This window comes from Pinus tabuliformis, chromosome Q (assembly GCF_031772625.1).
Source record: "Pinus tabuliformis cultivar Carrire ecotype Pingquan chromosome Q, CPIR1, whole genome shotgun sequence".
NCBI lineage: Eukaryota > Viridiplantae > Streptophyta > Pinopsida > Pinales > Pinaceae > Pinus > Pinus tabuliformis.
The window spans coordinates 1,228,181,492-1,228,194,923 of record NC_142296.1 but is presented as its reverse complement, the minus strand read 5'-3'; the positions used below and the strand labels follow the sequence as shown (position 1 = coordinate 1,228,194,923).

Sequence of the window (13,432 nt, the reverse complement as noted above, 5' to 3'; positions counted from 1 at the left end):
CTGATTGTATGTCTCCAACAACTGATGAATCAAATGAATGTAGCACTATCTACACAGTCTGATTATATGTCTCCAATAGCTGATGAGTAGAATGAATGTTTCAAATGCAAGTCAATAAGGGTTGAGGTTATTTTATAGTTTTTTGATGTAGAATTTGATTGGTAGGGAAGATTGGCATGGATTTCCATCTCCCAAATTCAAATGTGTGTTATGGATTGATTTGTACATGATCCAATGACTGATAAACTTTTATGGTTGATCCTTGTGCTTTCTTGTGTTTAATTCCTGAATTGAAAGGGTTGGTGTCATTTATTGCATCCTCCAAACTAATTCTCGAATTGAATAGTGTCATTTATTGCCTTCAGTAGGTTGAATGGTTAAAAACACATGTAGATATGGTTGACACACATTTCCCCTATCCTTGTGCGAGTATTACCCAAAGATGGGATGTGTTGCTCCAATGGAAATTAGTGGGTGCTTGTTTGATGTGATATGTGTACTCCTAGATAGAATTCAATGGGATGTTTTGTAGTGCATTTTGACTTAATTAGTAACATTTGAAGTAGTTGGGATATGATGTCTTGTCAACTTATTATGTTAGAGCTTGATATTTGACAATAATTAGTCGAATCCATTTTAAACATAATTTAAAAATTATTATATAATTTAATATAAACTATTTATTTAAATTTTTTAATGTTTTATGATAATTTTTTAATGGAATGTGACAACCATGTCTCTGCACAACCATAAAAGCCTCTCCCATATGACCCAGATTTTAAAAAATTGCTCTTAGTCTTTCACTTAAAAAGGCAATAAGGAAATAGTACTCTGAATCGACCTGAAAGATCTGATTGTCATCTGAAAGATCTTATTTGGTGACCCATAGGAATCAAATATTTGAACTCCGAATTGGATAAGAAGCTTCTGTCAATAGAGACAAAAGTCTCCACAGATAAATCTGGAAATAACACGATGGCTTACACATACGCCCGGGTCCTCTGACATTCAGGTTACTCCAGACTCTTCCGCGTCACGTGTCAGCAAAATGCCACGTGTAAAACGTTGTCTCCCATTTCAGACAACTCCAAGGCGATGCCACTTCTGCAAATTCTGCTCAAAGTTATTACTCTAACAAGCGCATTCATTATCAACATCTTCTTCAATCGAACGCCAACAAACAACAACCAGGTATGCTGCCATCATCCTCGTATCTTCGAATCATATAAACACCCGTTGTATATATTAAGCATGTTTACTTCTTTTCATGAATGGATAGATGGATAGCGAGATACTCTAGCTTCACGTACTATATACCAGGGATACTCTAGAGATACTCTAGCTCCATGTGCTATACCGGAGTAAAACTCACTAAATTCCCCTTTCCCTCCTCATGGCGACTTTCTGCAGAATCTGGCTTGCAGGGGAGTTACCTCTAGCTGTTCCGCCTTCATTACAGAACTGCATGTCCAGGAAGTGTCTAGAATAATCGGAATATGTAAATATTAACTGCCGAATTATGAAAAGCATATCTGCAGATCATATTCGCATCCCATGAAAAATTATGATGTGTTTGTATATATCTGCTTGTGCTTCAGCCTGTTAGGCACCCATGTTCTCGTAGTAGCTTCGAAATGCGGATTAACCACTCTTCTTTGGGGATCGTTTATACCCCATTGAAGTCCCAAGTCTTTCATTTGCTCTGGCTTTGAATGACTTATGAAGAATCTCAAGCAGCAAAAGATTTGCTCTTCAGAAATTGGCTTTGGCCGCAAGTTGCAAGATTGAGGTGATAGCATCTTCGCACACTTTAGTACCCACATCACTTAGCAGTGGCGGTGTGCTTTGCGCGCCCCCTGTTTTGTGATTGTTGTCCTTGTGATGCATTCTACATTACAGTTACTAAAAAACAATTTGAGATATTCCTTATTATAGAAGAAATTCCACGCTGCTGCTGGCACTGTGCGCAACCTTTTAGCTTGGAGCCCTACCTTCCATGAAGATCATAATAGAGTGTGTGTTTTCCTGAAGGATTTACTAATCACTTAGAAGGATAAAAAAAAAATCTATTTAGCACCTAAAAGAAATTGAAGCCCAAACCTCTTGGTATTTAAAATATCAAACGCTAAGATGGATTTATGCCACTTTATTTTATTGTTTATTTATTTTTATTATTATGGGTGGCCATCGTTAGCTTCTCTCCATGCAATTATTACCATGTATGTCAATATTACAATGTCAATAAATGAAGAATCCTATTTTGTTCATTTTACAATCCTAGTTTGTTCATTTTGCATGGCGTTTTCATCTTTTTACAGTTGAATTCATTTCAGATTCACCATGTCTTATAGGCCCAGTGCTCTCTTAAGGTAGTTATCAAGGTGTTGAAAGTAATTTATCCTTATTTAATTCATTCTGCACCAGGTATTGTACTTTAATATAATCTGAAAGATTAGCTTTCGCAAAATGGCATGAAGAATTTCTTCAACTAGCTTAACAGAGCCAGGTAAATGGATATAATAGTATCCAAAGTAATTGTTACCTTGCCATTTCTTCTGTTAGTTAGCCTGTGTAATTCTTCATGCTAGCTGAAAGGTAAATGGATATAATAGTATCCAAAGTAATTGTTAGCTTACCATTTCTTCTGTTAGTTAGCCTGTGAATCTCTTTAATTTGATTTTGAGTTGGCTTCAAAGCCCAAACTTCCCTCCACGTTTATTAAGCACCTACCTTCTCACCATGGGTTGGGAGTTCTGGACTCTGTACCAGGCGCTTATAAATTATAGTCAGCGGTCTTTTATCTATTTAAACTTAATGACATCCACTTGTAAACAAATGACAAGCCTAAATTACTGATAATAAATAAATTTAAGCCTCTCGTTTTCTTGGAACTGATCATGATTATCCCCAAAGTGGTGAAATCTGCAACCCATAAACCAAAGATGGTACCTATCTTTTTGGAATCCTTGTATCTACCTTTCTGTTTGGTGCCTTCGTTTTGTGCTTTCTCCTATTTTGGGGTTCTGAGTTGCCTTAGATGACAACTTGCAAATAGTAGAGCGGGTTACTTATTAATAAAGCTTCTTTAATAGCTTTAGTTGTCCTTTCAACCTTTTGTTTCAAAGCACATGACTTGAAAGAGTTTTAATGCGATCTCTTCCATCAAAATACAAATTTATTTTCTATGTTCAATTTTCAGTCTTTAATAAGTTTTTCTCTATCTAAGGCCATGTTGGCCTTTATTCCCAAGCTGTAATAATTTATTGCAGTTCTTGCCATATCTTCTACAGGCATTTGGTTTTAAGGCATCATATTTGTTAATGTTGATTTATTTAGAAAATGTTTCGTCATGACTAAATCAGGGTTGATGGTGAGTGTGTTCTTGGAAGAAGTATATGCTTCAGGACAGAGTCATCTTCTTGTTCTAAAGCTTCCTTGGACAAAATCTGCTTCAAAGTATTCTGAGACAATTTTTAGGTTTTGAAAATTTCCTGTCAAAACCATAACTTGCACTCATATTATTTGATTTCGATCACCCTAATCTCAGATCAAAACCACAGAGATACACCTACAAATCTGCAGCCTTATCACAACGTTATGGTCTGCTTTCTAAGGGTCTCGGCCCGTCCCTTCAGAACTGAATCTTGTGCGCATATAATAGACTTCTGGGCAGATACACTAAAGGCTGTAGCTTCATGGATATGACCCTAACTAGGGCTCAACCTTTTCGCAGAAGGAGGCCGCCTTTTCATGCACAGATCTCCCATCTTTGAGGGCCAAGTGACATAGAGAACCTTCTCCACAAATCTGAGCAACTTCGGCCTCCTTTCCATATTTGGATTAGACTCTAATTGTGAAAATCAGCAAGTGTAATTAGCATAGAGCCTACTTATGAAGTTCCAATGTAAAATAATTACTTGGAGTGCAGTTGGAATCTTGGAAAACTAGTAGATCTCTTATATTACATCAGGAAAATAATGCAGATCTGCAACAATAACACTTAATATACTGTGAAATGTGTATGGGAATGAAGCTCAAATATGGTATATTGCTCCTTCCTTAAAAATATAACCTGATTGCTAAAAAAAACCCAAGGTAAAACTAGCTATTTAAGATGAAATATTGAAGAGCAATCTAGTAAATGAAACTAATTTAAAACGTAAAATAAAGTTTTAGATATTTTAATAAATTATGGTTGTTGAATAAAGACATACCGATTACTGCAATATCTTACTTCAAGATGCCAGGTTGTAATGACAATGTCTGTTAAGTTGATTCAGTTTTTTGGGCAATGAGATGGGTTTGTTTTTGAAAGAGAAAATAACCTCCAACTATGTCTTAAAAGCCTCCACATTTTTCAAATCCAATAGGAGCTGCCCCTAGCATGGCGTCTCAGATCTTGGTGTCAATTATGTGGTGGATGTTACTCTTCTCTCACTTGAGGCTACCTCGACAAAGATTGGTCCTACCTTCATCCAATTGACTGCCTTGCAACATTTGACCACTCTGTGTCAACTACCTTATAGCAGTATACATATTTTCAAAGCAGTCCATTATGTTTGAGTAGTCAAGCAGCGAAAGATTGTCATCATCTTTAGGCATTTTTGTCAAAAAATTGTAATTCAAATTCTGCAGGCCTGTGGGCCATCATTGTGAAAATGATTCTAGTATGACTGTAAAGCCATGTAAAAAACATTTAGTAGCCTAAGGTTCCTTGCTAAAGAGTGTCACCGAGGGAGTTTTTTAACCCTCCGCCAATTATTCACGTTTTCGAACCCAAATAATCGGCATAGTTTTTCTCCCACACATAGCCCGAAGCTATGTTGGAATTTCTAAGTCTATCCGTTAGAAATTCTTCCTGTACTATCTGATTTATTTCTTCTTACTTATTCAGTTACTTAACGAGTTATTCGAATTCAAGTTTCTGTGATCCATAACTTATTAACAAGAAGATTTTCGGAAAAATTCACATTGAAAATATTTGGTTGATGTGTTTCGAACCACCTAGTGTGGTTCATCTTTAGGACAAGATAAAGAGACAGATCTTAGAAGAAGGCTAAATAAGAAGATAACCCATCCTAACGGCTAGAGGAAAACAACTATATTTGACTAGGGAGGGGCAATTATATTGTTTATTTATTTATATATATTATTATTATAATTTAACTAAACGACTATATTTGACTAGGGGAAGGAAATATTTAAATTGTTTATTTTAATTAATAATTATTTATTTAATTAATTAATTTATTCACTTATATATATATATAATACTAAATGGCGATATTTGACTAGGGGAGGGTAATTGTTTAAATAATTAATAATTAATAATTAATAATTAATTAATTAATTTATTCACTTATTTATTTACTTATTATTCTAATTATTTGTTTATCCGACTTGAAAATATATATATATATATATATATATATATATATATATATATATATATATAATAATTATTATTGATATTATTCATTTTAATATTTATTTATTTTTAAATAATTTATATATATATATATATATATATATATATATATAAATTATTTAAAAATAAATAAATATTAAAATGAATAATATCAATAATAATTATTAAAAAGAAGGGGTTCTTCTCTTAAAAAGAAAAGAAAAGTGATAATAATAGTCCTAAATAAATAAACACTAATAATGAATAAATAAATAATACTCATAAAAATTAATAAAATAAATAAAAAGAGAGGGTAATCCTCTCTAATGAAAAATAAATGAAAGGAAGAGTAATGAGGGAAAGAGAAAGAAGAAAGAAATTATTTTAACGTCCACGAGGCTAAAGATAGCCTATGGGATAGATTGCTTCTCGATCTACTTGATGTATTTGGCCCTTTTTCTGTGAAGCTTCACAATAAATGCTCCGAGCTTCTCAACAAGCCCCTGGCTAAATAGATTATCCCAAGAGCTAGTTGCCAACATATCTGCACAACTTTCCTTGTTGTTTTTGAAGGTCTCACATTCTAAAATGAAATGTTTTTCCGTTTCCACTTTTCCGGAAGAACAAAAAATGCATACCCTTTCCTCCCACACTTCCTTTGGCCTTTTCCAGCGCCCCGTTTCACAACGGAGTTGATGAAAATCAATCCTTAACTGAGCAATAAGAATTTTGGCTCTCCAAGAGATATTGGCCTCTATGTATGCTTTTGGTTGATGATTATGGGGATTAAACACTTCAATATAGTAATTCTTCTTTCTTCCTAACTCCTTATCCCAAGTACATTTGTGGAACTTTTCCATAACAAAAGCTTTTATCTCTTTTGCTGTTTATGGGACACGCGTTGAAGCAAATACCCCATTTACTAAACCATTTGTTATTTTGCTGCATCCAAGGTATTCTAATAATATTAATAGGGATGATGGCTGGAAAATTAATAGCTGTTGGATTCTTGCCCTCTCTTCTTAGTTTTTTCTCCATCTTTATTTGTGTTTTTTATCCCATTTCTTATTTGTTTTATTCCCTCATTACTCTTCCTTTCATTTATTTTTCATTAGAGAGGATTACCCTCTCTTTAAATTTATTTTATTAATTTTTATGAGTATTATTTATTTATTCATTATTAGTATTTATTTATTTAGGGCTATTATTATCACTTTTTCTTTTTCAATTCGGATAAACGAATAATTAGAATAATAAGTAAATAAATAAGTGAATAAATAAAAAAAAAAAAAAATAATTATTAATTATTTAACAATTTCCCTCCTCTAGTCAAATATAGTCATTTAGTATATATATATATATATATATATATATATATATATAAGTGAACAAATAAATAATTATTAATTATTTAAACAATTTAAATATTTCCCTCCTCTAGTCAAATATAGCTGTTTAGTTAAATAATAATAATAATATATATAAATAATAAATAAACAATATAATTTTCCCTCCCTAGTCAAATATAGCTGTTTTTCTCTAGTCGTTAGGATGGCCTATCTTCTTATTTAGCCTTCTTCTAAGATCTGTCTCTTCATCTTGTCCTAAAGATGAATCACACGGGCTCGTTCAAAATGCATAGACCAAATATTTTCAATGTGATTTTTTCTGAAAATCTTCTTGTTAATACTTAACAAGTTATTTACCATGTAAATACTGAAAATAAATACAAGTATAGTATCAACACATACAGATCATCAACTGAAAGAAACAAGCATACAAGTGACACTGTTGTTTTTGGACTAATGTCTCCGGAAAAACCCAATGCGGGAACACCGGTGCAGGGATTCAGAGGGTTTCATTATTATGCAGTTTTAGAATACAACCTAGGTGCCAAAAATGGCTCACCCAACAGAGAATGCCCTCGACAGTAGTTTCCTCAGTCGGAGATAGATATTCCGGCTAAATCACCGAATGAACGATCCCACAACAACGCTGCAGCACTTCTGCTGCTCTCTGTCACCCTGTTAGGGACTGCGTCACCCTATCCAGCGCTCTAGCTCCAATTTGCCCCACGAAATCTCCCAGCGTCAGCCTCTAACGTCTGCGTCAGCCTCTCTTGCCCAACATCAGCCTATTTGGCCTAGCGTAAGCCTCTAGGGGCTTTGTGTCAGCCTCTGGAGCCTCTATGTCTCCCACGCTGGCCCTCCTCAGGCTCTACGCAACTCCTGGCTGCCTTTGTGTGGCCTCTAGCTGGCTCTGCGTCAACCCTCTCCCGACTTCTGCGCTGATGCTCCCGGTACTATCTCTGCCTCTCTGCTACTGTATTCACTGCCCCCAGTTGCAACTTTGATCACTCATTCAATTTCCTCAGCAAACCCTACCCCAGAAAATCGAATTCTTGATCAACTCGGTGTGTTCTCCAACTGACCCTCAAGCCTCCTCTTATACTTTTCTTGTTGGTTCATCAACGACTGAGATTAAATCTCTAATCAACGACTAAGATTAAATTTGGCTTGATCCATGACTTTTGGACCATTCTAACTCAGTTTTGTATTAAGTTCCATTAAAAATATTAATTATTTTAATATCTCCCAAACTGGTTAGATTTTGTCCAAACCATTTCTGGGTCTTTGAGATCTTATGTGCTTTAGCCTCTCCACCAATTTTCGTGGCTAGACCACATCCGATGCTACCCCAAATCAACACTCCCTCTTAGCAAGGACTGTGCTCTAGTAATACTCCTCACTGAGTATCACCTTGATCATTCGACATTAGTCCCTATGTTGATGCTAGGCCTGCTGCCCAACTTCCTCTGCACTGCTGCATCATGTACTGCTACCCATGGCCCTGCTACTGCCACTTCTGCATCCATATGGTAGCTTCCTCTGCATCTGTGCTGCTGCCCATGGCCCTGCCACTGCTGCATCTGCACTGCATCTCCTCTCATCAAGCTGCATCGTGCTGCCCATAGCACTGCCACTGCTAACTGCTGCAATGCAACTCAGTTACTGAGAAGTAACCAATCCTCCCAACTCTGACATCTCTATCAGGCTAGAAACACTCCCGATGCTGAAGCTCCCTCTGTCGCTGACAAGTGCTCCCTCTACAAACCTCTGCGCTGCTGCCTCACACTATCCTGGGACTCTTGCACTATAGCCCTCTCTATCTCTCCGTCCACATTCGTCTCTACCGCCATCCGTCAGTCCTGCTACTCCTCTTCGGGCCTCTCGTAGCCAGGTATAATCCAAGAGGTTGGGTACCTTGAGGATCCTACCCCTCATCGCTTGTAGTTTGTCTAACTACAGCTCGATGTCTCCCAACCTCTTCTCTCGAGGTGCATGAACACTCATGGCACAATCATCATCAATCTCCACTTCCTTCTCTGCCTTAGCCGACGCAGCCTTGGTCTCACAAGCCTCTCCCTTGCTCTTCTTCCTAGGACACTGGTTCGCATAGTGACCCAATTCTCCATAATGGAATCACTTGACCTTGGAGAGGTCCTTCTTCTTTCTTTTTTCCTGCTTTCCCGCAGATGTGAGAGTCGCATCTTCTTCTTCCTCCTTCTTGATTCTGACCCCTTTTCCGCTACTCCCCGCCTTGGATACCCGTCTGATCTCTTCTTGACGAAGAGCCGCCCACATTTCCTCCCAATCTGGAAGGCTCGTCCTGCCTAGTATGCTTTGGACAAATATCTCCCAATCTTCTGAGACTGCGTTCAATGCAGTCCTCACCATCAGTTCCTGATCCGCTGTGGCCCCTATGGAAGATTGCAGATATCCTTCAATCCACCGAGGAAGACATCTATCTGCTCTCCCTTCTGCATTTGATATGACCGTAGCTGATTTTCAAGTAACATCCTCCTTTGCACAGAAGTATGCTGGTACAATTTCTTCAGGGCCTCCCACATCTCATTTGTCGTCTCCTTCTCGGAAATGTGTGGCACCACATGATCCTTGACATCATCAAGGATGATGCACTTTTCCCTGGCCATTGCCTCCTCGTACTTGTCATTTTCAGCTGGGTCAACCAGGATCGCTATCGTTTTCAAGGCGAAGTGTTTGATGCGATACCTATCTAGAATGGAAAAGATCCTGGACTTCTAGACTACGAAGTTTGAAGCTCTGTCCAGTCTATCCTGATCTCTTAGCCCATTCACTACCATTTCGCTGCTCCTCTTTCGTCTCTTTCAAGTCTCTCTACTCCCTGTTTGGAAGTTCTCGGTTTGACTCCCTCTGAGCCTCGATTTCCCTTCTGGAAATCCCTCTGCCAATCCTCAAAACAACTCCCTCCTCCTTGGTCTTGCCCTGTTAGGTACTGTTCTGACCACAGTACCCCAACAGCTTCGCTCCGCAACTTACCCACAGCCTCCTATGCCACAACAGTCTGAAGGTTAGAGCCTCTAGGCTCTGCGCAATCCCGACATCGGCAAAATATGCACCTCCTATGATCTGAAAATCACCCTATGAGTGATCTCAGTTAAGAATTATTAATTGCAGGTATTACAGACTCATATGCTGGTGTGTGTCTATGTTATTTAGGCAACGGATCGATCAGATTGCAAATACACAGACACTTGAAATGGAAAACAACAGAGAAATACAGTAAGCAAATACAAGAACACAAGAAATTAATAAGGAGTTCACCCTATCCTCTAGGGCTACATCTCTGGTCCAGCTCTCAGTGGTGGCCTTCTTTTATTGTGTCTTGAAGCAGAGAATTACAATGAAGGAGCTCAATATGAGTCTCCTGAAACAGAATTTGCTTGGCAGGGTGGTTCTTGGATTCCCCAAGCCATTAGAGTGCATAGACTCTTTTCCTCACCAGCTCTTCGACCTCTCTGGTCTTTAATGGAAGAAGCCCAGTGTGGTGCTCAGTCCTGATAGATCCTCTCAGGGATGGCTTGAATCTCTCAAGCTCTCTGGTGCTCGACGCTGCCTTTGGTCAGCTCGGCCCTCTGTCTTCTTTCTGCTTTCTTTTTGCTTCATTGTCTTTTCTCTGTTTTCTCTCATTTCTTCTCTTTCTCCGTCTTCTGTCTTCCGGTGTCTTCTGCTTTGTCTGTTCATGGCTTTAAAGCCATTCAATCTCATGGCTGTTTGATTCCCCTTCCACCTCCATCGGATCGCCTGCTACAACTTCGCTTGGAGTTCCCTGTCTCGGCGTCATCATCAGTCTCACAGGGAGTGGCCACTTGTCCTCCTGTAACTGCGCTAGCTTGCTTCGTCGGTTCGGTTTTTCAGTTACGTCGTGGAATGAGTCATCTGCCACCTTGGCGGTCAAATCGGACGTCAAATTCTTATAGATCACGACTTAATCCCCTGTCGATTCTGGCTTTCCCATCGGGCGCGATCTCAGCCGTTAGATCTGGATCCCCCAGATTCGATGCCATTCGCTCATTTCGCGCGGTTGACTTGCTCGACTGTTAGCGTGCGATGAGCGGCGGTTTTCTCTCTCCTCCGCTTGCCACGCGTCAGGTGTTGAGTGGAATCGCTTCATTTTCGCCAAATCTGCTTACCGCCCAAGGGTGCCCTCGATAAATACCGCCGGTTTTTGGAGCGCGGGTCCCGCCTTAGCCTTTAGCCTTTTTCCCCACGGTTTTCCCGGCTCTCATGCGATCGAGCGCTCGGGGCCTCTCCTTCTCAAGGGGTTTTGCCCGCGCATCAAAAACTGCCTCCTTTTCCCGATCCGGGCTTCCCAGGGGCTAGTTTCGCCTCCTGTGTCGTTCCAGCTGGCTGCTAACTGCCACTGTTTAGAGGTGTTTCTGATCGCTGCTCTTAATTCTTTGAAGTCTGTCCCGACTTGATACAATCATGGTTTTCTGATAACTCTTCTTCATGGATCCAATTCGGATCACAACCTTCCCACTGAAAAAGCTTTTGGACCACCAAAAGCTGGTTTTCAAGCATCGACTAAGTGAGGGTACTGTTGTCTCACTTGTCCAATCTCAATCCACTTTGCACTGTTCGGCTTTGAACCTTTGAGCCCTATTCTGAGGTAATCAACATCTCCTCTGTGCATCGTCCTCACCTTCCTGTCCAACACTGTGTCTTCCTGCAATTCATTAAGATATTCAGGTAGCAGGTCATCAATAGAAGGCAATTGACTTTGCTCTTCAGGATCCTCAATCATTGAAAGTTCAAACAATCTCAAGCAATCTACATTTACGACTGAGTAGATGTGCATGTAAGCTGGTAGATCAAGGCGAAAAGCATTTTCACCAATCTTTTCAAGTATCTTGAAGGGTCCATACCTGATAGGCTTTAAATTTTTACCTTTACCTTGCATCCTGTGCTTGTTGATATACAGCCAGACCTGGTCACCAACATGGAAACTATGCTCCATCCAATGCTTGTCATGCCTAGCCTTGTATTTGGCTTGGCTCTTTTCCAGCTGTTCCTGTACTGCCTGGTGGATCTCCTGGATTTGTTCAATGAACCTAGTTGCCCTGTCCACATCACTGTGTCCCTCAACTGTGGTATCTTTACCAAAGAAAAAATCCAAAGGAGACCTTGGTGTGAAACCAAAACAGGTCTCAAAAGGAGATCTCTGTGTAGAAGAATGTTTTGCTCTGTTATAAGCATGCTGAACATAACACAAATGTTCATCCTAAAGCTTAGGATGTTTGTTGCAATATCCTCTGAGTAATTGGATCACTGTCTTGTTAACTACTTCTGTCTGGCCATCAGTTTGTGGATGGAAAGCTGTGCTTTTAAGTTTTCTTTAGTTTGGTGTCCATCAGTTCCCACAGATTTGACCAAAACTTCCCCACAAATCGGGTGTCTCAATCAGATACAATAGAAGTGGGTAATCCAAAATGAACCCATACATGTTCAAAGAACAGTTTTGCAGTCTGTTCAGCTGTAATCTGTTTATTACAAGGTATCAAAATACACATTTTGCTGAACCTATCCACAACAACATATAGATAATCATGACCTTTTCTAGATTTAGGCAGTCCTCCAACAAAATCCATGGAAACACTTTCCCAAGGGTGAGAAGGTACTGGTAATGGAAGCATAGTTTTCTGTTGCTGGGCTTGCTTTTAGCACACAGAGTACACCCTCTTACATATCTAGAAACTATCTCATTCATTTTTGGCCAATAACAAAATCTTTGCAGCTGTGCAACTGTTTTACTTACCCCAAAGTGACCTGATATCAGAGAAGTGTGTGCTTCTCTAATTATCTTTACTCTCAGTTTGTGGAATGCAAAGTTTCCCACCATGGTATAAGAGTCGGTCCTTCACATGGTAATCCAATTCTTCTACCCATTTGCCTTGACTCAAAGTTGCATATACATCTCTAAAGTTTATATCTTGAGCATATTGTTCAATTTAGCTTTCATGTAGCACAAAATTATGCTTAAGTATAGTAGATGCATTTATAATGGGTCTAGATAACATGTCTGCAACTTTATTATGTATGCCCTTTTTATATATGATGACTAAATGAAACTGTTGTAGAAAACCCATCCATCTGTAGTGTAGATATTGAAGTGGTTGATGATCAGTATGTATTACTATCTCTTTGCCCATTAAGTAATGTTTCCACTTTTTCACGCTCTGAACTAATGCATACAATTCTTTATCATATGTAGGATAGTTAACTACTGCAAGATTAAAAGTCTCAGAATGATAACATATGGGTTTACCGTGCTGTGTCAACACTGCTCCCATGGCATAGTCACTGGCATCTGTTTGGATCTCAAATGGTCTTTGCAGATCAGGCAGTGCTAGTACAGGTGTTGTACTAATCTTTGCTTTCAAGGTGTCAAAGGCTTTCTAATGTTTGCCTCCCCATTGAAACACCTTGTTCAATCCTGTTAAAGCATGTAAGGGAGTTGCAATTGAGGAAAAGTTAGAAATAAACTTCCTCCAATATTGTGCTGCTCCTAAGAAGCTTCTAACTTCTGTAGCAGATTTAGGTTTAGGCCAGTTTACAATGACTGCCACTTTAGAGGAATCTATTTTCAATTCACCACCCCCTACTATATGACCCAAATAATTTAGAGATGTTTTGCCAAATT

The 13,432-nt window shown here is 38.8% G+C and overlaps 1 protein-coding gene across 4 annotated transcripts in view; it reads left to right on the top strand.

Moving 5' to 3' along the window:
* The first annotated feature begins 852 nt into the window (after positions 1 to 852).
* Positions 853 to 13,432, top strand: part of LOC149224235 (SNF1-related protein kinase regulatory subunit gamma-like PV42b) — a 95,846-nt gene continuing 83,266 nt past the window's right edge. For 2 of the 4 annotated variants that reach the window (XM_089386041.1, XM_089386043.1), the window contains exon 1: positions 853 to 1,191. In XM_089386041.1, the coding sequence (XP_089242167.1) occupies positions 1,096 to 1,191 (96 nt within the window). In that variant the 5' untranslated portion in view covers positions 853 to 1,095. The remainder of the gene's footprint in view (positions 1,192 to 13,432) is intronic. The other 2 variants (XM_089386044.1, XM_089386042.1) reach the window with 2 other exon arrangements.